Source organism: Diorhabda carinulata, chromosome 6, assembly GCF_026250575.1.
Source record: "Diorhabda carinulata isolate Delta chromosome 6, icDioCari1.1, whole genome shotgun sequence".
NCBI classification, from domain to species: Eukaryota; Metazoa; Arthropoda; class Insecta; order Coleoptera; family Chrysomelidae; genus Diorhabda; species Diorhabda carinulata.
The window spans coordinates 25,132,339-25,157,905 of NC_079465.1; the positions used below are offsets into that span (position 1 = coordinate 25,132,339).

Below are 25,567 nucleotides of genomic sequence, written 5' to 3' on the forward strand. Positions count from 1 at the left end.
TAAAAATTGTTTTTCTAAATTATCGTATCACCTCGTATATCCCCGTTAGGAAATATTCCGCCGATATAATTTATCATCTAAATTTAAAACAGATTTTGTTCTCACCGATTTTTCTCTATTAGAGCCGTAGACTGAACTTCTCATGTATAATTTTATCTTGTAATACAGACTTCCGTTGGGGGGAGATGTCTGGATAGTCGGTTTCCGGTTTGTTCATGGTTGCATCCTTTATTGGCAAGCTCGTCGATTATTATAGCGACTTTTATACATTCGAGATTATTTTTAACACATAAATTCTCTTATCATTCACTGATAGAAAAAATGATTTAAGACTCAAAAAAATTTGGGCGCCATGTTGATGACGCGTTACCTCTCACAAACGACATGGATGACTGTTTCATGTTTAATTTCATTCGTTCGTTATCATAGTTTTTTTGGTAACAATTTTCGATAAGTTTTTGATGAGTTAAATATTTATTTTTTTCTAGAAAAATTTATTTTATACTACATAATAGAAAAAGAAGAAAAAAAATCAACAAGAAATATTCCCACGAGCAGGTAAATACATATACGAGATCTCCGACGTTAATCTATTTCTGTATTATTATTAATTATGTTAGTTTCGACGTTAGTGCCTGTTATTTCCTGTGAATAAGACAGGGCCGTAATCTACAGTATTTTAAAATAATTGCCACACTTTAATCAACTTATTTACAATCCTTTAATCTGAATATGAAGCTCGATAAATTATAATATACTATTAATCGAAGTTAAGCATCGTCCCACCTAATGTAATGGATATCAACCCCCCGTAATATATATTCTAAGAATTAATTCGAACTGTAAGAATTATATGTTTTATATATTACGCCATTTTGTAATTTTGTAAACGATACAATTAATTTACATAATCTTGATTTTGACTCCACTGATTGAAAATTATTTTCTAGAAAATGGAAAAAATATTTACGTTTCGACATATTTCGATTGAATCAAAGTAGTTCGAAACGTCTATGTTTTTACCTTTTTTAAGAAACTACTTTTTAATGTAATCAAGTCAATTTATCAAAAGCAAAAACATGAAAAGGTCTAAAAAGTGAAAAGTTAAAGAAAACTTTATTTATATATAGTAGATATTACAACAAAACTAAGTTCTAACCTCAAATTTGTATCTTTATGCTAATAGTAATGATTCAACGTTTGTATGTTAAAAATGATCATGAAAATAGTTTTTATTATAAAAATATTAAAAAAATTGTGATATTTAACTAAATATATGAATAATTCAATTATCTTACCTAATTTTTTATCACCCAAATAATGATCACTTTACACTAACACGAAACGTTTTGTTTTATATTAGCTGCGTCCAAGAATTAGTTCCAAGAATTCTTCTGTTCTGTTTTTTAGGTGATCGATGCTAACACAAAAAACAACCACAACATCGATATAAATAAGGTTGTTATAGTTATATTTTATTATTATCATCGCATATTTGGTTACAATAAAAAAGTGTCACGGTTATTTAAATTATTTTACATAAAAAATATATACCGGGGAGATTCAAATTTGAATTTAATTTTACATCATCGAATCAAATGTCAATAACCTTGAAGATCGTCTATAAACGAAATTTGTGATTGTACGAGGTGCGCTCAAAATTGTTTAATTAAACAGTAGGGAATTTTAATAGTAGGAATTTATTAGAAGAATTAAATGTTAAAAAAAACAATTTATTCTAACGGTAACTGTTTTTAATTTATATTACGTCCACTAATATGTATAGTATCACATCTACGGCAGTACATTTTCATTTTTCCACTACAAATTCGCATTTACGTTTTTAGAAGATTACAGAAAGGAAAAATATTGAAAAAAACGAATAAGGTAACACCTAATTAATCAGCCTTCCTAATGAAATTTTTCACGTTATTAATCACTTTTACTTTTTTTACAAGTTTCATATTTTTCTTCTTCTTTTTTTTCGCGTCGGTTTTCTCTTCATCGGCACTTGCTGATGTTCTATGGATATTTTCGAATGATGAAGCGTCCGGTAAACTTTTCGATTTCCTTAACCTTCCTTTCGGATCGACTAAGTTCACTAAAGTTTTGCCTTTGAACCTGAAGGACACAAACTTTTAAATTAAAAAAAATGTGATAGATTAACAACATAAATCAATTCGTTATAAATCAAAAAGACGTCCGAATCTAATTATTTGAACTTATATTGTCGATTACAACTTTTTAAATTCACCCTTTATAAACAATATTTTCATTGTAGTCTATAAATCGCCATAAAAACATTAAAAGATTCGTTTAGAGATGAGACTTTCTACTCACAATATTATTAGTTATAAAGAACAAGAGAAAAACTGTTATTTAGGAACTTGTTGAAATGCGAGTAAAAGTTTCCATCTCTACAATAAAAACTAATTTTTTACAGTTTTCTACCGTATCGCAGAGTAACTAATCTTTTGGGTTCGCAGATTAAAACCTAGATGGCGTAACTGCTGTACTTATATTTGTACCATAACAATATAACACTAAGAGTAAGCTATACGTTATATATTTATATAATGTACAATCTCTCGACGGACAATTAAATTTAAATCGAAATGCTTGTAACCTCAATTAGGGAGTATTAGTATTAGATGAAACGCTTCAACGCCAAATTCACCCCCTTCACGGTTACAAGTTACAACTGTACTGTTAGCAGCGGCGTAGGCAACCGCATCCATTTTTGGTGATCTATTAACAAACATTGAGTCGGCCCTCCCTTATCCATAACACACACACCAACCCCCTAATAAACACCCTACACATTTCGACGATCGTCGGTATTGCAAGTTTTTTGCGGTTTCCCTGCAACCTGGCCATATGGCCGACAATAGGGAATAATACTGTATCCGCCCACCCCAAAATAGATTAGGAAAAAAACAAAAGAACTCAAAAAAATATAAAAAAAAACAAAAAGCACAAAAAAACATATAATAATAGAACCGTTTTTACTTGCAAGCCTCGCTCGTTTTCTCGGCCAAAAAACCCCGCTAGAAGCAGCTGGACAAACATCCCAAGAAAACCACAACAACCCCAGCCCTGCAGAGGAAAAAATTCCTATATCAGGGCCGAATCAAACATACCAAAATTCCCCAAAAAAAATCCTCCTTATCCTTCCAAACTTTACACAACGAATCTCTCTCTCTATCTGAATATTGGAAAGTCAGTCGAAAGAAAAAGAATAATTAAAAGGAAACTTTAAAAAGAAAGTAGGAAAAAGGATGAAGAAAACAGAAACTTGAGGGCGGACTTAATTGTACAAAATGGAAGAATGCAGATCCTAATAGAGACCAATCAATGAATGGAAACCAACATGACAAAATTTCTGAATAAAAATAGGAAGAAGGAGAGCCCAAAAATTAGAGCCAGAGATTTCCGAAGAAAAGTAAATGGAAGACTGCTCCATGGGAGGTTAAGTAAACAACAAGAAAAGAGACACAGTAGATAAACAAATACAAGAACTAGAAAAAATAAGACAGGAGAAAGAGAAGAAACAGGCAAAACCAGGGAGAAGGCCACCACCAATTTCGTTCCAAAGACTCCATAATTTCTAATGTGATTCTATTAATTGATTTATGAAAAAAAAACAGACTTTCAGTTCATAATAGGCTTTAATTTCAAAGAAAACAGTAAATTGATGAGATATTTCTTTTGCATTGGCTACTAAGAGCAGCAAAAGCTACAAAATTTTGTTAAAGACTCCACCCGCCTTCCAATGTAATTTTACAAGTTGATTAATGAAAAAAAAACAGACTTTTAGTTCATAATAGGCTTTCATTTCAAAGAAAACAGTTAACTGATGAAATATCTCTTTTGTATTGGCTACTAAGAGCAGCAAAAGCTACAAAATTTTGTTTCAAAGACTCCACACGCCTTCCAATTTGATTCTACAAGTTAATTCATAGAAGAATACATTCTTTCAGTACATAATAGGCTTTCATTTCAAAGAAAACAGTTAACTGATGAGATATCTCTTTTGCATTGGCTACTAAGAGCAGCAAAAGCTACAAAATTTTGTTTCAAAGACTCCACACGCCTTCCAATTTGATTCTATAAGTTGATTCATAGAAGAATACATTCTTTCAGTACATAATAGGTTCCATTTCGAAGAAAACAGTCAACTGATGAGCTACTTCTTTTGCATAAGTTCGTTGTTACTTTTAAAATTCACTCTTCAAAAATATTAACCTCAATTTTAAAAACAAATTTCTCATTTTTGTCGATAAAAACCTCAAAGATTCGTTTAGAGATGGAACTTTCCTTTCAAATCACTGCTAGTTAATAAATAACTAGAGAATAACTGTTATTTATAAAGTTTTAGATTTGCATGTAGAAATACCCATCTCTATAATAAAATCTAGCTTTCTACAGTTTCCTGCATTACCGTAGAATAATTAACCTTTCGGTTTGCAGTTTGAAACATAGATGGCGTAATTTATAGACTTCTAGTTGTATCTTTGGAGTTTAGAGGTAGGTACCTCCACCCTCCTTAGTTGATTCGTAGTGTAAACAATTCACGTTGCAATTTTCGTTTATAATAAAGGCTCAAAACTATGTTGTTATTAAATCAAGAATTTTAAAATTTTTTCCTAGTTTTATCGTTGTAAACTAACTTTCAGAACGAAATGCAATATTTATTATGTTATACCCAATTTCAGACGATTTTGAATTTTCTTCGATATCTTTTTTTGATGTCCCACTGGATTTTCTTTCGTTATTTCTTTGATATTTTTTACACGTCGTACTTTTCTTCCTAAAAAATTATCGATAATCTTTTTTTCCCCCATCGAAACTATATTAAAACTTACGAATCTTTATTAGATTTTTTCTGATTATCAGTTAAACTCCTTCTCCCCCACGATAACGTCGTATCACCATTCCCAACCCCAAACCAAAGTTTATTTTTCAAAGTAAATAATTTCGCTTGTACTTCCGTTAGCTGTTTATCAATTTCGTTATTTTTTTTACCATGTTTTCTAAAAATTGCGAACATAAATGTGATACGGGGTGTAATCGAAATGTACTTTTCGCACTATACTCACATGGTTTGCTGTATTCTATTTCTTGATGGTGTCGTGAAGATGTGGTTCTTCAGAGCCTCAGTTGGGATGAGATCGAAGACAGATATCGATCTCTTCGTTCTCGATATTTCGTTTTCGGAATATTTTTGAATAGGCTGTAAAAAATCACTTATTTTGAACGATATTAAAAGATATTTTCGATATAATTTCAAATAGGTTTTCATTACCTCGAATTCAATCACTATAATATCGTCTTCTTCCGGTAAATCTTTATTTTTCTAAGAAAATAAAAAATAAACGTTGAAATAAAAATGAAAACATAAAGAAAAACGTCCGAAATTCTTAAAAAAAAAACTCAATCAAAAGTAAAAAAATGATTTAAATGATTGTGATCATATTTTTTTTGGTATCCAATTCTAAACATAGATAAAATTAATTCACACCTTCTTTTTCTTCGAATATTTTTTCTTCCGTTTCTTCTTAGATCTTTTTGTCTTCGTTTTCTCAGAATCTGATTCGCTATCATCACTTTCAGAATTAGTACTATCTTTATCTGATAGAGATAATTTTAAAATCGCTTTACAGATCTGAAAATAAACATCAAGACAAGGTTTTTTCAAAAAATAGAAATGGAACTATGCATTTTCAAATTTATTACGCCATAATTCAAAAGGACATTGTATATTGATTTATCAAAAATAAGTTTCGCTGAAGTAAAGACTAGAATGAGTAATAACTTTTGCATTGGCTACTAAGTGCAGCAAAAGCTGCACAAAACACTTTTATACTTTCAGATCAAAGTCTGCACCAAAAAAAAAACTAACTTTCAGTTCATAATAGACATCTATTTTAAATTATACAGTCAGTCACGAGTTTATTCCTTTGTATTGGCTACTAAGAGTAGCTAAGGCTACACAAATTGTGTTCCAATGACTTGCACACTTTCCTATCTAATTCTACGACTTGATTCACCAAAAAAAAACAGACTTCCAGTTCGTAATAGACTTTTATTTCGAAAAATACAGTCAACTGTTGATGTATCTCTTTTGCATTGGCTACTAAGAGTAGCAATAACTACACAAATTGTGTTCCAAAGACTTTAACACTTTCCTATCTAATTCTACGACTTGATTCACCAAAAAAAACAGACTTCCAGTTCGTAATAGACTTTTATTTCGAAAAATACAGTCAACTGTTGATGTATCTCTTTTGCATTGACTACTAAGAGCAGCAATAGCTACACAAATTGTGTTCCAAAGACTTTCACACTTTCCTATCTAATTCTACGACTTGAATTACCAAAAAAAACAGACTTCTAGTTCATAATAGGCTTTCATTTCAAAGAAAACAGTTAACTGATGAGATATCTCTTTTGCATTGGCTACCAAGAGCAGCAATAACTACACAAATGGTGTTCCAAAAACTTTTACACTTTCCTATTTAATTCTACGACTTGAATTACCAAAAAAAAACAGACTTCTAGTTCATAATAGACTCTTATTTCGAAAAATACAGTCAACTGTTGAGGTATCTCTTTTGCATTGGCTACCAAGAGCAGCAATAACTACACAAATTGTGTTCCAAAGACTTTAACACTTTCCTATCTAATTCTACGACTTGATTTACCAAAAAAAAACAGACTTCCAGTTCGTAATAGACTTTTATTTCGAAAAATACAGTCAACTGTTGAGGTATCTCTTTTGCATTGGCTACTAAGAGTAGCAATAACTACACAAATTGTTTCCAAAGACTTTCACACTTTCCTATCTAATTCTACGACTTGAATTACCAAAAAAAACAGACTTCTAGTTCATAATAGGCTTTCATTTCAAAGAAAACAGTTAACTGATGAGATATCTCTTTTGCATTGGCTACTAAGAGCAGCAATAGCTACACAAATGGTGTTCCAAAAACTTTTACACTTTCCTATTTAATTCTACGACTTGAATTACCAAAAAAAAACAGACTTCTAGTTCATAATAGGCTTTCATTTCAAAGAAAACAGTTAACTGATGAGATATCTCTTTTGCATTGGCTACTAAGAGCAGCAATAGCTACACAAATGGTGTTCCAAAAACTTTTACACTTTCCTATTTAATTCTACGACTTGAATTACCAAAAAAAAACAGACTTCTAGTTCATAATAGGCTTTCATTTCAAAGAAAACAGTTAACTGATGAGATATCTCTTTTGCATTGGCTACTAAGAGCAGCAATAGCTACACAAATGGTGTTCCAAAAACTTTTACACTTTCCTATTTAATTCTACGACTTGAATTACCAAAAAAAACAGACTTCTAGTTCATAATAGGCCTTCATTTCAAAGAAAACAGTTAACTGATGAGATATCTCTTTTGCATTGGCTACTAAGAGCAGCAATAGCTACACAAATGGTGTTCCAAAAACTTTTACACTTTCCTATTTAATTCTACGACTTGAATTACCAAAAAAAAACAGACTTCTAGTTCATAATAGGCTTTCATTTCAAAGAAAACAGTTAACTGATGAGATATCTCTTTTGCATTGGCTACTAAGAGCAGCAATAGCTACACAAATGGTGTTCCAAAAACTTTTACACTTTCCTATTTAATTCTACGACTTGAATTACCAAAAAAAACAGACTTCTAGTTCATAATAGGCCTTCATTTCAAAGAAAACAGTTAACTGATGAGATATCTCTTTTGCATTGGCTACTAAGAGCAGTAATAGCTACACAAATTGTTTCCAAAGACTTTCACACTTTCCTATCTAATTCTACGACTTGATTTACCAAAAAAACGGACTTGACGTTTATAATAGACTTTTATTTTGAAAAATACAGTTGATGTATCTCTTTTGCATTGGCTATTAAGTTTACCATTAGCTACAGAAGTTTTATTTTTATTTCAACATTTTGCGCTATAATTTTGGTGTCCAATAACGAACTTTTTGATCCGCGTATTTCATAAAACGAACAAGCTATCTTGCATTGGCTACAAAAAAAACATCCCGTAAACAACTTTTGTCCCAAAAAACGACCTGAAGTGACTCGAATTTATCGCAAATCATTAATGAAAATGTATGTAATTGCAAACAAAAAATTGATCAAAACTGAGAACATTTCTCGAAAAAAGATATTCACTTTGTTTTTTTTTTAATACTAGAAAATAAAAATTTAAAAATAACAATTTACTGGTAACGGTTTTCTCGGAACAGTCGGACTTCTAGGAATATTTTGCTGCCTCGTTTTCCTTGAAGTTTTCGATCTGGATTTTTTCAAAGGTACCACGGGAGAACACGGCGGTACCGTAGGTAATTGAACATCCTCTTCGTAGTCGTAGTCTCTACCGACCTCGTCACTGCTATTAGAAGTATCTCCATCATCACTGAAAAAAAAAAAATAAACCAAATGTCGCCCGCCGTCTGCTAAATACACTGGCGTTCAAAAAAAATATTTCATATCGAAAGTTTTGATTGATTTGAATATTTCGCATTTCCTACCTGGAGTAGTCACTAAGTTTAATATTCATGGGTTCCTCAGCGTTCGACCCTTCTTTAGTCAACCTTTCCACTATTTTCACCCTAAGTTTTTCCTAAAATAAAACGCGTTTTCAGTCGAAAAACAATTTATTAAGAAAACCATATCGATTCCAATACTTTCAAGAGAATCAAAATATATACGATACAAGCAAAAACTTTAATGAGATTACTGGTGAGACTAGAAGTACTAGATGTACTAGAAAAGCTGGTAGAAGTACTCGGTGTCGTTGGTACCTTTTTCGGATCTTCGTCGTAAAAATCTAACAGAGTTTGACAGAAAGTTTTGCCCATTTGTTCGAAATCTTGTATACTGAAATGGGTATCGGCTCTGGCGCCCAAAGTCGAACCCGCCAGAGAAGTTTCTAATGTATAACTGTTCGCTATTCCCATCATCCACATTACCACTCTACCGGTACCTTCTTTATTCTTTTGTATTTTAAATTTACAACTTTCGAAACAAAACTAAAACAAATAGAATAATACTTCAACGAAAAATAACTTTACAATCTTATTTCGAACTATTGACAACATCGAATTTTTTCCCGCCTCTCTTTCCCGGCTTATTTCATAAACGCAAACATAAAAAGTGTTATTACCGATTTTACAAATTAAAAACATTTATAAAAAAAACACTGTATTCATAGAACCCTGTAAAAATAAACACGAGTTTGATTTTGCTCCATGTATCTCAAAAAATATTCAGCATATGAAAAAATGTTTCAAATAAATGTTGTAGGAAATTTTATCCTCTACAAAATTTATAATAAGAATAAATAACATTGAAGCTACAGGTAACGAGATATTTGCAACGAAACGAAAAGAAACGTCATAAGATATTAAATTCGAAAACTTGCTAAACTAACAGTAAAAAAAACACCCTGTATCAATAAAATCCTATAGAAATTATGTTTTATTCTTTGATAATGCTTAGAAAGAACTACCAGTGAAGAAAAAAATATTTTTACACGTTAATTTTCTAAAGAATGTGACAAAACGGTTGACCTTGCTTTATACTATAAAGAGTTGGAACTCGGTACGTTCATCGCCTTGTATCTCAATAATTATTCAATATAAGGAAAAATGTTTTAAACAAAAGTTGTTGGGAATTTTATTCTCTACATAATTTATAATAAGAATAAATAACATTGAAGCTACAGGTAACGAGATATTTGCAACGAAACGAAAAGAAACGTCATAAGATATTAAATTCGAAAACTTGCTAAACTAACAGTAAAAAAAACACCCTGTATCAATAAAATCCTTTAGAAATTATGTTTTATTCTTTGATAATGCTTAGAACGAACTACCAGTGAAGAAAAAAATATTTTTACACGTTAATTTTCTAAAGAATGTGACAAAACGGTTGACCTTGCTTTATACTATAAAGAGTTGGAACTCGGTACGTTCATCGCCTTGTATCTCAATAATTATTCAATATAAGGAAAAATGTTTTAAACAAAAGTTGTTGGGAATTTTATTCTCTACATAATTTATAATAAGAATAAATAACATTGAAGCTACAGGTAACGAGATATTTGCAACGAAACGAAAAGAAACATCATAAGATATTAAATTCGAAAACTTGCTAAACTAACAGTAAAAAAAACACCCTGTATCAATAAAATCCTATAGAAATTATGTTTTATTCTTTGATAATGCTTAGAACGAACTACCAGTGAAGAAAAAAATATTTTTACACGTTAATTTTCTAAAGAATGTGACAAAACGGTTGACCTTGCTTTATACTATAAAGAGTTGGAACTCGGTACGTTCATCGCCTTGTATCTCAATAATTATTCAATATAAGGAAAAATGTTTCAAACAAAAGTTGTTGGGAATTTTATTCTCTACATAATTTATAATAAGAATAAATAACATTGAAGCTACAGGTAACGAGATATTTGCAACGAAACGAAAAGAAACATCATAAGATATTAAATTCGAAAACTTGCTAAACTAACAGTAAAAAAAACACCCTGTATCAATAAAATCCTATAGAAATTATGTTTTATTCTTTGATAATGCTTAGAACGAACTACCAGTGAAGAAAAAAATATTTTTACACGTTAATTTTCTAAAGAATGTGACAAAACGGTTGACCTTGCTTTATACTATAAAGAGTTGGAACTCGGTACGTTCATCGCCTTGTATCTCAATAATTATTCAATATAAGGAAAAATGTTTCAAACAAAAGTTGTTGGGAATTTTATTCTCTACATAATTTATAATAAGAATAAATAACATTGAAGCTACAGGTAACGAGATATTTGCAACGAAACGAAAAGAAACGTCATAAGATATTAAATTCGAAAACTTGCTAAACTAACAGTAAAAAAAACACCCTGTATCAATAGAATCCTATAGAAATTATGTTTTATTCTTTGACAATGCTTAGAATGAACTATCAGTGGAGAAAAAAATATTTTTATACGTTAATTTTCCAAAAAATACGACAAAACGATTGACCTTGCTTTATACTATTAAGAGTTGGAACTCGGTACGTTCATCGCCTTGTATCTCAAAAATTATTCAATATATGAAAAAATATTTCAAATAAATGTTGTAGGAAATTTTATCCTCTACAAAATTTATAATAAGAATAAATAACATTGAAGCTACAGGTAACGAGATATTTGCAACGAAACGAAAAGAAACGTCATAAGATATTAAATTCGAAAACTTGTTAAACTAACAGTAAAAAAACATCCTGTATCAATAAAATCCTATAGAAATTATGTTTTATTCTTTGATAATGCTTAGAAAGAACTACCAGTGAAGAAAAAAATATTTTTACACGTTAATTTTCTAAAGAATGTGACAAAACGGTTGACCTTGCTTTATACTATAAAGAGTTGGAACTCGGTACGTTCATCGCCTTGTATCTCAATAATTATTCAATATAAGGAAAAATGTTTTAAACAAAAGTTGTTGGGAATTTTATTCTCTACATAATTTATAATAAGAATAAATAACATTGAAGCTACAGGTAACGAGATATTTGCAACGAAACGAAAAGAAACGTCATAAGATATTAAATTCGAAAACTTGCTAAACTAACAGCAAAAAAAAACACCCTGTATCAATAGAATCCTATAGAAATTATGTTTTATTCTTTGATAATGCTTAGAACGAACTACCAGTGAAGAAAAAAATATTTTTACACGTTAATTTTCTAAAGAATGTGACAAAACGGTTGACCTTGCTTTATACTATTAAGAGTTGGAACTCGGTACGTTCATCGCCTTGTATCTCAATAATTATTCAATATAAGGAAAAATGTTTCAAACAAAAGTTGTTGGGAATTTTATTCTCTACATAATTTATAATAAGAATAAATAACATTGAAGCTACAGGTAACGGGATATTTGCAACGAAACGAAAAGAAACATCATAAGATATTAAATTCGAAAACTTGCTAAACTAACAGTAAAAAAAACACCCTGTATCAATAGAATCCTATAGAAATTATGTTTTATTCTTTGACAATGCTTAGAATGAACTATCAGTGGAGAAAAAAATATTTTTACACGTTAATTTTCCAAAAAATACGACAAAACGATTGACCTTGCTTTATACTATTAAAGAGTTGGAACTCGGTACGTTCATCGCCTTGTATCTCAAAAATTATTCAATATATGAAAAAATATTTCAAACAAAAGTTGTAGGGAATTTTATTCTCTACAAAATTTATAATAAGAATAAATAACATTGAAGCTACAAGTAACTAGATATTTGCATCGAAACCAAAAGAAACGTCACAAGATATTAAATTCGAAAACTTGCTAAACTAACAGCAAAAAAAAACACCCTGTATCAATAGAATCCTATAGAAATTATGTTTTATTCTTTGATAATGCTTAGAACGAACTACCAGTGAAGAAAAAAATATTTTTACACGTTAATTTTCTAAAGAATGTGACAAAACGGTTGACCTTGCTTTATACTATAAAGAGTTGGAACTCGGTACGTTCATCGCCTTGTATCTCAATAATTATTCAATATAAGGAAAAATGTTTCAAACAAAAGTTGTTGGGAATTTTATTCTCTACATAATTTATAATAAGAATAAATAACATTGAAGCTACAGATAACGAGATATTTGCAACGAAACGAAAAGAAACGTCACAAGATATTAAATTCGAAAACTTGCTAAACTAACAGTAAAAAAAACACCCTGTATCAATAGAATCCTATAGAAATTATGTTTTATTCTTTGACAATGCTTAGAACGAACTACCAGTGGAGAAAAAAATATTTTTACACGTTAATTTTCCAAATAATACGACACAACCATTAACCTTGCTTTATACTATTAAAGAGTTGAAACGCCGTACGTTCACTGCCTTGTATCTCAATAATTATTCAATATAAGGAAAAATGTTTCAAACAAAAGTTGTTGGGAATTTTATCCTCTACAAAATTTATAATAAGAATAAATAACATTAAAGCCTTGAAAGCCCTTGAAACGGCCGCTGTACTGTATCGTGGAATTAATTTTTGTATCCATCTATCGCCTGTGAATAAAACTAATGTATGACAGACGTATTCAGCCCTTCGCTGTCGCCAAAGCGCTCATGGGAAGACAGAAATTACTTGAGATGCAAAAAAATCGCTAGAAGCAAGATCAGAGCTGTAAAATGGAAAATCAAAGCCAAATTCCGTTCAAAAAGCTGCTGTACTGTATCGTGGAATCACTTTTTGGATCCCCCTATCGCCTGTAAATGGAACTAAACTATGACAGATGCCTTCATCTCTTCGTTATCAAAACGTTCATCGGAGAAGGTAAATTTGTTAGGATGCAAAAAAATCGCTTAAAACATCGAGAAAGTTCGACAGAAATCTCACTATAAACAATACTTCATGTACACTAACAATTTAAATTATTACACTTCCCGATTCTCGATCTTTTCATAGATTTTTGGTTTATACCCGGCTCGAAGGACCAAATTGTATAATTGTAATAGCTTTTATGATAGTAGTAAATAGAAGTTTGGATAGAAAAGTTTGTGTACTCACCTTATCGGCAGCGTTTTTATGTAACATCAAAGGAAAAACTTGTTCGTGCAATTTTTTCTCACTTCCTCGTCTATTTTCACAACCGTATATGAAAATATTGTGTTTTCTAGAATGAGCGTGTAGATCGCAGTACATAGCTACACCACATTCTTCCAAAAGTCTAAAACATACGACGTTACCAATTTTTTTTTAATGAATTCTACAATTATATAGAGGGTGTCTCATAAATAATGTCGGTTTTTAATGTTCATAATAATGCCGTGTAGATACATTTTGTATAACATGCTTGGGTGCCATATCTCGTCAAATGCCTTCCTCGCGTCCAGGAATACATCGTTTTTTTTTTTCGAGTTCGATGTTTGTCACGAATGTAGATTTCCCGCGCAGTAGAATCATCTGCCCGGAATCCAAACTGATGAGATTCGATCTAATCTTCTGTGTTTCAATAGAAGCCTTACAAACCTTAGAAGCCTTACGAATTTTAAGATGATTGGCGGTAGACCTTATTTTGCACTTCTAAGTTGTTCTGCCCAGTGGTTTTATCTTGAGGTAGCTTCTCGTGGACTCAAGATATCCCTCCTAGTTTCTTCTGGTGTTATTTTGTCGAAGATACCTCGTAGCTTGGCGAATTATCCATGTAAGAAAAGGAAATGCCATTGGCGAGGTACCTCCAGTATCCACCAGGTGTAGATAAACGTTGACGTTTTTTGATCTGTCATAATAGAAGAAATCATTGGATGGTAAACAAGGACTGTATGGTGGATGACCCGTCAATTTCTTTGTTTTGACAACACGTTCACCATTACAAATGTCAAACTTCATTAGTTAGATTTGACATATTCACATCGGTGTTGCCGTATCTAAAAACTGAAGTATGAAAATTCGTATTTTGTTAGTTCTACATGTTTTTTTATAGATGGCTGTAGCAGGTGTTTGTCTTTTATGTTATATAGATTATCTCACATCAAAAAACCGACGTTATGAGACACCCACACCATTTGGTGGTTTTACCTTCGAATCATCAACTTGGTATACCAAATGGAAGGATAAGCGTCTCTTATTACAGTTCTGTATTGTCTGTTTAGATCTTTGGCAGATAAAGAACACCGATTGTTTCCAACTATAACACCGTCCGGATTCAACATTGGCACTATTTTGAAAATAAATTTGTCTCTTAATTCTTTAGCCGAGCTGCAATCGCTCGAAAGAAAATCCATTATGCCTTTCATGATCCACGAAGATGGAGTTTCTCCAGGATGAACTCGGGCCGATATAACTATGGCCCTCTTTTTCTAACAACCAGAAAACCATAAATAAAATCAAACTATTTTCGAAAAAATCAAATACCTTAGGTGGTTCTCCGGGTACTGACGACGATGTGATGGTAACATATTGAACATTGTTGCCAGCTAAAGTTTTACATAAAAGTCTAATTGTTGTGAATGTGGATTTGACTGGATGCGTAGATAAATCCAGCAGGTAATCCTGGAGATCCGAATAAGTGTAAGGGTAGCTTTGTGCCAAATAAACTTCATCGTCGTCGTGCGGAAATTTAACGGTAAAAGTTAAGGTGTATGTCATTTGTTGATCGGGATCGTCGACAGTTCTAGAAATATTCGTATTTACCAAAATGGACGCTTGGAAAACGAATAAAACCGCGAGGACAGAATGATACGAAGCGGGATGAAAGAAGGCGAGGATGGAGGGGAAACGACAAGCAATTCGGCAATTTTACTTACACATTATCGTTGCAGAAATATGATATGTTTTGCCCACATCTTCTCCATCCTATACAATGTAATTGAGAGTCTTTTTTAGAGTACATCAACGGTTTCATACCCTCATTATATAAACTATTTTCTTTCGAACAATTCGTTATGGAAAATCTGAGAAAAGTAAATTTCTTTTGAACGGACTATATCACCCCTAAATTATAACCTACTCTTCAAATTTTAAGAATTAGAAATACTGTTTGTAAATGTATGAACGGACTATACTAAATTTAATTTCCATCAGAATCACAAACTTCTTTACGTATGAACGGACTATATCAGCCTTCATTTTTGATATATAGTTTAGATTTGAACAATCAAAAATGCAATTTGTGAATTTATGAATGGACTATGTTAAATTTAATTTCCATTAAACTTCCCCGACATTTTCAGAATCACAAAGTTTTTTACGTATGAACGGACTATGTCAGCCTTCATTTTTGATATATCATTCAGATTTGAACAATCAAAAATACAATTTGTGAATGTATGAATGGACTATGTTAAATTTAATTTCCACTAAACTTCCGATATTTCCAAAATTACAAAGTTTTTTACGTATGAACGGACTATGTCAGCCTTCATTTTTGATATATCATTAGATTTGAACAATCAAAAATACAATTTGTGAATGTATGAATGGACTATGTTAAATTTAATTTCTACTAAACTTCCGATATTTCCAAAATCACAAAGTTTTTTACGTATGAACGGACTATGTCAGCCTTCATTTTTGATATATCATTCAGATTTGAACAATCAAAAATACAATTTGTTAATGTATGAATGGACTATGTTAAATTTAATTTCTACTAAACTTCCGATATTTCCAAAATCACAAAGTTTTTTACGTATGAACGGACTATTTCAGCCTTCATTTTTGATATATCATTAGATTTGAACAATCAAAAATACAATTTGTGAATGTATGAATGGACTATGTTAAATTTAATTTCTACTAAACTTCCGATATTACCAAAATCACAAAGTTTTTTACGTATGAACGGACTATGTCAGCCTTCATTTTTGATATATAGTTCAGATTTGAACAATCAAAAATACAATTTGTGAATGTATGAATGGACTATGTTAAATTTAATTTCCACTAAACTTCCGACATTTCCAAAATTACAAAGTTTTTTACGTATAAACGGATTATATCAGCCTTAATTTTTAATATTCTGTTCAGATTTGAACAATCTGAAATGCAGTTTGTGAATGTATGAACGGATCATAATTTCTATTAAACTCTAGATCATGTAGTCTAAAGTATATGAATGGATTATATCACACATAGTAGAGTTAATTTCCAATATTTCGACATTTTCAAAATCATAAATCATATGATCTGTTTCGATTTTATGATCTAAATATATATTTTTTAATATATGAACGGACTATAACCAAATACAATTTTTAATAAATTTTTTTTTAAATATGGATATTTCAATTGTATAAACAGACTATATTAAACTAATATTTTGATATACTATTCTCATTTCAAAAATTATTAAGTTTTTGATTGTACGAACGGACTATACCAGAGAAATTTACCACGATCTAATACCGGCAACACGTAACGCTTATATTCGCAATCCTAACCAACTTCAGGGCACACGTTGCTCCCAAACGACTCTATAATGTTAAAATTTTTATAACGTATACAATTTTTATTTTAATTATAAGATATTTTTGAAAATTTTTGTTTTACTAATGTTATAACCTGAAACCGGCAACACAGAACATGTGTATACGAAATCGCAACCAACTTCATGCATATGACTGACATTACAACGCAGCCATGTTGTCAATTACTTCCGAAAATGTAATAAAATATTTGAATGATAGACTTACCTGTATAAAAATCCCTTTTTAACATTGCTGACTTTGAAATAAAACCATTGCATATGTCTATTAGTATAAAAGTCGGATCTAAGTTGTAATTCATAATAATTTGGCGTTATCATGATGGCTTTTGCCAAATTACCAGATTCGAATCTCGATTCGAACTTCAACGTATCTTCGTCCGGGTAAAGATTCGAAGGCAAAATAAATTTATTTCCACCTACGCTAGATCGGCTAAACTGTAACGTGGGAAAACTTAAACATCAATAAAATCGAAGAAATTGACGAAATTGATTTACAATATAATCTCTTACCTACAATTTTTATTTCAAAATGAGAAAATTGAAATCTTACATAATTGACGGCACTGAGCGGTGTGTATTGAAAAACAACTTTTCCACATTCCTCACCGGACGGTTTCGGTTGGCATTCGTTACCAGTGGGAACGTAATAAGGTTCGTAACTTGGCGGTGAGTCTATTATATGTTTTACTCGTTCTTCCAAAACCTAAAGTTTAATTTCAGTATCAGCCCCGTATACTAATGACATGCATAGAACATAGATAAATTACATAAATAATTTAAATACACAATTATAATTATTGGATTGAAAGTTATTTACCTGACATTCTGTTGGCCATCTAGGTGGTTGAACGTCGAAAGGCACTTCTTTATTATTTGGAAACCATTCTTTTGAGGGCGATTCTCTAATTTTGAATCGTAGGTCTTCATCTTCGCCGTTTGTTTTTATAATGAAATTCGCGAAGTAACTTGTTGAATTTGTGGGTTTCAATGGAAAAAGTGTTGCTTGAAGTGTTTGAACGCTAGTTTCGCTTTCTATACAAAAAAATAACGATTTTCACAAACAAAATTAGGTATGTAAATAAAACAAAAACCATAGATAAAATTAGGCACGTCTTCAGCGCGTGCCTTTTGAATGTCTAACTTTAATGAAGGTCACTATATTTTTATTTTGGCTCTCGTGTACTCACTAATTTTTTTTATCTATTCTTCAATCACGACAATAAATTTGTTATGTCAAATATTTAAATCAAAACAAAACGAAAAAACAGATTTCGAGTTTATGATTCATCGACAAACTTAAGGATGAATAGACGTACATTATATGGAAAATCATTTATATAATATCAATAAATACCAAACGTTACGAGGGGTTGCATATATATTTGCAGTTATACTACAGAAATAAATAAATAGTGAATTATATATTTCGTAAATTTGGAAATAATAATTTAATAAAGATAATTTTTCAAAATAGATGCACAGAATGGGTCATAACTAAAAATAGATTAGCACAAAACTTTTCTACTTTATTTCGATAATCTATCGATGAAATCTGTTAATTAAACGTCCTACCTTGATTAGTGCAGCCATTATTTTCGCTTTCCAGGTCCATAGTTTGAACTACCACTGAAAATTAACCTCATTTCATTACTTTTTTCCGAGTATTTTTCTAAGTTCGACGTTTTGGGCAACACCTAAATTTGATTATGTCCAATTCGTATTACCATGGAAATATAAGAAATGTAGAATCGATACTAGTAAAACTTGCACAATGAATTGAGCTTTCCCTTTCCATATAAAATTCTACAATAACAAAAAATACCTATTGGAAGGGTCTTCTGTTAATTTGGTGCATCTAAAAGTGATTTTTGATCTTGTAAAGTGACATTTTACATCAATAATTTGAAGAATGAACGTGTCATAATATTTCACTTGAAATATTCGGTATAGTCAGAGTTCATTGACCTCTATGATTTTTATCTCAAAGGTTCGTATTTATCTTGGAGTAAATCTTCAAGAAAGGGAAATGCTTCTTTGCAATTTGTCGGGTAATATGCTTGATTCAAATGATATTATAATGGAATGACAACTTATGCCAAAAATATATTATTTATTTAATTTTTGATGATTAGGTTATAGACAATTCGATTAAGCATTACTATTCATTTATTTAAACGTTTATTATTGACCAATCGATAATGAGAGATTGAACACAAATAATATAGAATAATAAATGTGTTAATCTATTATATCAGAAAGATAATGATTGGAATGGGAAGCTTTGAACTTAACCGATATTTCTGTTTATCCTGTATGTTTTGTTTTGATGAATAGATTAAAAAAATATTATAATGATCTACAGTTGCTATATCACGTCAAATAATAGTAGCAGTGGGCAGAACTAAAATTAATATGATGAGAATATATATGACATTAGCAAAAACTAGTTTTTGACTCGAGTACACTTTAAAAATAAAATAATTTAATAAATATTCGTTTTCTCAAATTTAAATATTGGAAACAATCTCTCTAGTAACAATAAAAAAATACGAAACTTTTGTTTACTCACAGATCAATTCCCGCCAACGAAATTTAATTTATTTTGGTGCCAATAACAGAAAGAAAAATTTGACAGTACTTCTGAATAACTTTACACACTTGTAGTTGAATTCACAATACATTTGAGCGTATGACGAGAAAATCCATAAATCTCGAAATTTTACTTGGCATTGCTAGCTTTGGAAAAGTTCCAGATAAAAACAAAATCTTTTGAAACAACTGGTCCATGATAATCTTTTTGGAATAATTATGTTTCTATTTATAATTTTTATTATGAATGCAAACGATATTTCATTTTTTTTTAATTAGGTAAAGTTTTTTCATCATTTATTTAAGCTTATATTTAGTTATAAATAAAATAGATAATTATATATGAAAAGTATAAAATATATAAAAATAATTCATATACTTGATAATTATTCCAGATATTGAACAGGGACGTATTAATAATAATGTTATAATATTTTTCTTCAGTTTGCTAACTGTCGACAAATGTGTTTTTTAACAATATAACCATAAAAGAAAGATAATTTATATCATAAAAATATCCATTTTGTTTACTTGAAAACCAAATATTATAATTTTCGTTTATTTAAAAATTATTATATAAAAAGAAAGAACATTTGAAATTGACAGATTGTAGTAGTTAATTTGCACTATTAAACAAGTTTTAAAAAAGAAGATTTAAATATTAATATAAGACAAACAAGATAACCTTATTTCCAGTTTGAGGTTAGAAAAATAAACATGGTTAGAAAGAAAATAGACAACAGAATCCGAGTTTTAATCGAAAATGGGGTTAAACTTGGACATAGGACATTATTCGTAATTGTTGGGGATAAAGGAAAAGATCAAGTAATAAAAAGTAAACAACATTATAATTAGTTATTTATAAATAAAAAATTTTAGGTAGTTATTTTACACCACATGTTGGCAAAGGCAGAAGTTAAAGCCAGGCCAACGGTATTATGGTGTTATAAGAAAGAACTTGGATTTAGCAGTCATAGAAAAAAGCGAATGAAACAAATTCAACATAAAGTTCAAGCCGGAAAACTAAGTGTTAATGAAGATGATCCATTTGAATTATTCTTAGCTTCTACGAAAATACGATTCTGTTATTATTCGGAAACCCACAAAATCCTCGGAAATACATACGGGATGTGTGTTCTACAAGATTTTGAAGCTCTAACTCCAAATTTGCTAGCCAGAACTATAGAAACTGTAGAAGGAGGCGGTTTAATAGTTTTATTACTAAGATCTGTGAACTCTCTTAAACAATTATATACTATGAGCATGGACGTACATCAAAGATTTAGAACAGAAGCCCACCAAGATGTAGTTTGTAGATTTAACGAAAGATTTTTATTGTCGTTAGCATTTTGTAAACGTTCTTTGGTAGTTGATGATCAGCTTTCAGTTCTTCCGATATCGTCGCACAATTTACATGTCAAACCAGTAGAAAATGTACAGGAACTTGATGAAAACGTCACTGAACTCAATGATTTGAAAGAACAGTTAAGGGATACGCAACCAGTGGGAAATTTAGTAAATCTTTGTAAAACTGTCGACCAGGCTAAAGCTCTACTCAAATTTATAGGTAAGATTCTAATATTTTTTCAATTTGATTTATATTAAAAAGTTTTTTTATTGTAGAAGCGATTTCAGAAAAGACTCTCAGATCTACTGTATCACTAACTGCGTCAAGAGGAAGAGGCAAATCTGCAGCTTTGGGATTAGCAGTTTCTGCAGCAATCGCTTTTGGATACTCAAATATTTATGTAACGAGTCCCAGTCCTGAGAATTTGAATACTTTCTTTGAGTTTGTTTTTAAAGGTTTCGACGCTTTGGAATATCAGGAACACATCGACTATGGTTTAATGCAAAGTACTAATCCAGAGTTCAATAAAGCAGTTATTAGGGTTAACGTATTCAGAGAACATCGACAAACTATTCAGGTAAGTTTATTATATTTGCTTATGTATTTATTTTTATGTACGGGGTGTGATCAAAAAATATTATGCTTGAATTTGGATTTCTTAAATTGCTTTTATTTTAATTAGTAATTGAGATGAATAGACACCACTGCAACTGCTTTAGTAGGATCGTATTTGCAGTGAAAAATTGATCTTTAACTACATATTAATATCAAAATTAATTAAAATTTGTTTATTGGTGATCCAAAAGTGGTAATGAATCAATAAAAAAAACAAGGAAGGGTTGTATTTGATCCAAAAACAAAAAAAATGTTCTAGAAGTAAATTTGTTTGTTTACATAGAAAGTTAACTGTTAAACAGCTTAATAACTTATAAATAGCAAATGAAATGAATGAGGTAAATTTTTTTCAAGACTTTTGACTAATAAATTAAAATAAAAAATAGTGTTTCAATTTGTATGGATGAAAAAAAAATTTATGCAGAATTAACACTGATTGCTATGGCGAAATAGTGCTGAATCTTGGAAAACACATTAAAATTAATTAAAATCTGATTATTGGCAGTTTAAAAGTGGAATTGAGTCAGTAGAATACAAGAAGGGAACAAGACTTTCTTCTAAATCTCAAAAACATATGAGAAAAGGTTTCATATGGATCCATGAAAATCATTTTAACTTATAAATTACAAATTAGACATATTAGTGACAAATTTTTACCAAGATTTTTCACTGATTACTATTTAAGCCCTATTTTAACTAGTAGTTAAGGCAAGCAGTGATTGTTGTGACCCTTTTAGCGAAAATAGTACTTGTAATGAAAAATGATTCTCGAAAAACATTAAGATTGATTAAAACTTGATTATTGGCAATTTAAAAGTGAAATTGAGTCAGTAGAAGGCAAGGAGGGGTCAAAAATATAAGAGAAACTGCTATAAGTTGACGGTTAGAAAGCATAGGCTTTCATATGGATCCGTGAAAATCATTGTAACAGACAAATTAGTGCTAAAATTATTTCAAGACTGATAAACTTATATAAAATCGTGTTCAGTTTAAATAAAATTTAAAAGGTAGATTTTGGATAGTTCTAAAAAGGAAATGTTTTGACACCAATCCTAAAGACCTCTACAGAGCATTATTTATAAAGAAACCTTTTTAGTCATGACATAAATAAATTTTCAGTATATACATCCAACAGACAGTGGGAAACTATCTCAAGCGGAATTATTAGTAATAGATGAAGCTGCAGCTATACCTCTACCATACGTTAAATCCATGCTAGGGCCTTACTTAGTTTTCTTAGCATCAACAATCAACGGTTACGAAGGAACCGGTAGATCATTATCACTTAAACTATTGAATCAACTAAGGATACAAGCAGCACCGATAGGCGCCAACACAAACGCTGTAAATAAGAAAGATTCCGGTGCAGCTACAGGAAGAACATTACACGAGGTACTATTCTAATATATTTTTTTTAATTACTTTAATTTTCATAAATTATAGGTTTCTTTGAACGAATCGATTCGTTATAAACCAGGGGACGCAGTGGAAACTTGGCTGGTGAAATTGTTATGTCTAGATTCCACGTCGGTTACACCGATTTCATCAGGTTGCCCCCCGCCGGATAACTGTGATTTGTATTACATAAATCGTGATACTCTGTTTTGTTACCACAAAGCTTCGGAAGAATTTTTGCAAAGGATAGTAGCCTTATATGTAGCGTCGCATTATAAAAATACACCGAACGATCTTCAAATGATGTCCGACGCACCTGCCCACCATCTATTTTGTCTATTAGGCCCCATAGATCCAAATAGAAGAACCCTACCGGAAGTGTTAGTGATAATTCAAGTTTGCTTGGAAGGTGAAATTTCTAAAAATAGTGTATTGGAAGGGTTTTCTAGGGGTAAGAGAGCATCCGGAGACTTGATTCCATGGACAATAGGGCAGCAGTATCAGGATGCTGATTTTCCTAAATTGGCAGGTGCTAGGATAGTGAGAATAGCCACACATCCGGATTATCAAGGGGTAAGTGAAATAATTATTTATATGAATTATTAATTTATCATATTTTAGATGGGATACGGTGCAAGAGCTTTGGATATCCTTAAGAAATATTACGAATTCAAAATACCGAATTTAGAGGAAGAATCTGAGCTGCCGAAACAAGAAATTGATAATGTAGTTGATTCGGAAGTGGGTTTATTAGAAGAAACTATCGAACCGAGGAAATCTTTACCACCTTTACTTTTTAAATTGAATGAAAGACCTCCGGAGAGATTGGATTATATCGGGGTATCTTTTGGACTGACAGAACAGTTGTTGAAATTTTGGAAGAAAGCTGGGTGGGTATAAAACTATTTTTATTAGTTTTAGTTTTTATTTTTTTTATTTTTCAGTTATGTCCCTGTGTATCTTCGACAAACTACGAACGATTTAACTGGTGAACATTCTTGTATTATGTTAAATGTTTTGAATACCGAGGAGATACAAGAAGTGGATTGGTTAGCTGCATATTGGACGGATTTCCGTAGGAGATTCGTTAATTTGTTGGCTTATCAGTTTAGTAAATTTTCACCTAGTTTAGCTTTGGGGGTGCTGTCGAATAAAAACATCAAATTGAAAACTAAAGGTTAGTGAAATTTTTTTTTTCGGGTTGTAAAAATTTTTTATAAATTACTTTTCAGATTTAACTAAAATGGAATTGGATATTCACTTTATGAAGTACGATTTGAAAAGATTGGAAATGTACAGTAACAATTTGGTCGATTATCATCTTATAATGGATTTAATGCCTGCTTTAGCCAAACTGTATTTTTTGAATAATTTGGGGGATGTGCAAATGTCAGCAGTTCAATCGGTAAGCTACTTTGAATGTATATTCGAAGGGGTGACAATTCACTGGAACTTGAAGGATTTATTATGACTTTGATTTTGCTTTATTCCGAAGGAACGTCTCTGTAACTATTAGTTTTTTGATCCTTTCTGATATTATTAGGACTTCTGGTATAGTCCCAAGTATAGAGACAAGAGATTCGGTTATGTCTCTTGTTATATGTAACTATATATTAGTTTTAGCATTTTTCTTTTAATTATCTCATGAATTTTATTTTTATTTTGTTGTCATTATGTTTTTAATCCTGCCATTTGTGTTCTTTTTATATAAAAATTTTCTCTTTCGAGTGATTTTTTTGAGTTACAAACTGCAACATTAAACGAAGGACTAAAGTTATACATATCATTAGTAATTTTATTTTGGGTTATACTTTGAGTTGTCGAATTGTATTACAAACCAGTGGATAATTTATCAAAATATCTTGATTATATAAGTCATTAATGATCTTTTATACATAATTATGTCGCATTTTATGTAGTTTTCGAACAAAATTTTTCTTTTAGGCGATTCTTCTAGGCCTCGGTTTACAACACAAAACAGTAGATGATTTATCAAAAGAACTAGACTTACCTTCCAGTCAACTTTTGGGTCTTTTTAATCGTTTAATAAGACGTTGTAGTCAGTATCTTACCGGCGCCGTCGAGGAAGATATAGAAAAACGATTCTTACCCATAAAGAACACCGGAGAAGTTAACATGACACCGGTAGCTCAAAGTGTACAAGACGAACTCGAAGAAGCCGCTAAAGAATTGAAGAAGAAACAAAAAAAGGAATTGGAAAAGTTGAAGAACGAGAATTTGGAGCAGTTCGCTATCAAAGGTGGGGAAGATGAATGGGCGAAAAGTTTGACGGGCAAAGGAAAGAAATCCATCGTAACAATCAAAAGGTATTTTTTTATGATGGTATAAAGAAATTTTGAATCTGATTATGTGTTTTTAGTTCGTCAATTTAAATAGTTTTGACATATTTTATTTAATTCCAGCGGGGAGAAACGTGTACACGAAACTAATAACGTAGAAGAAGAATTAAACTTGAGTGTTAAAGTTAAGAAGAAGAAGACTAAAAATAAAAATAAAACATTGTAAATAAACAATATTTTCACTGATTTAATACCGTTGGATTTTTTTTCTTTGACATAAATCAATG

At 30.8% G+C, this 25,567-nt stretch overlaps 2 protein-coding genes across 10 annotated transcripts; one reads left to right on the forward strand and one right to left on the reverse strand.

The window, feature by feature from the left end:
• Positions 1–1,732: 1,732 nt before the first annotated feature.
• LOC130895913 (cytosolic carboxypeptidase Nna1-like) lies at positions 1,733–19,724 on the reverse strand. Of its 8 annotated transcripts, none has more exons than XM_057803527.1 (18): positions 19,603–19,724; positions 18,606–18,836; positions 17,851–18,065; positions 17,584–17,736; positions 17,239–17,468; positions 15,352–15,498; positions 14,960–15,218; positions 14,624–14,904; positions 13,613–13,772; positions 8,831–9,058; positions 8,558–8,649; positions 8,250–8,442; positions 5,522–5,665; positions 5,306–5,356; positions 5,100–5,233; positions 4,866–5,033; positions 4,706–4,810; positions 1,733–2,121 (listed from the first exon to the last, which is right to left on the reverse strand). In XM_057803527.1, exons 2-18 carry the CDS (start codon positions 18,643–18,645, stop codon positions 1,899–1,901), a joined length of 2,823 nt encoding a protein of 940 aa, XP_057659510.1. In that variant the 5' UTR covers positions 18,646–18,836; positions 19,603–19,724; the 3' UTR covers positions 1,733–1,898. The 8 variants fall into 8 exon arrangements, with proteins under 8 accessions (XP_057659510.1, XP_057659516.1, XP_057659511.1 ...); XM_057803533.1 differs by having other exon boundaries at positions 1,733–2,135; positions 19,603–19,713; XM_057803528.1 differs by having other exon boundaries at positions 18,606–18,659; positions 19,603–19,710.
• A 130-nt stretch (positions 19,725–19,854) lies between these two features.
• LOC130895912 (RNA cytidine acetyltransferase) lies at positions 19,855–25,531 on the forward strand. 2 transcript variants are annotated; one of them, XM_057803526.1, is made up of 11 exons: positions 19,855–19,901; positions 20,319–20,447; positions 20,502–21,189; positions 21,246–21,547; positions 22,705–22,977; positions 23,029–23,553; positions 23,602–23,870; positions 23,925–24,157; positions 24,213–24,385; positions 24,925–25,307; positions 25,361–25,531. In XM_057803526.1, exons 2-11 carry the CDS (start codon positions 20,340–20,342, stop codon positions 25,371–25,373), a joined length of 2,967 nt encoding a protein of 988 aa, XP_057659509.1. In that variant the 5' UTR covers positions 19,855–19,901; positions 20,319–20,339; the 3' UTR covers positions 25,374–25,531. The 2 variants fall into 2 exon arrangements, with proteins under 2 accessions (XP_057659509.1, XP_057659508.1); XM_057803525.1 differs by having other exon boundaries at positions 25,404–25,531.
• The last annotated feature ends 36 nt before the right edge of the window (positions 25,532–25,567 follow it).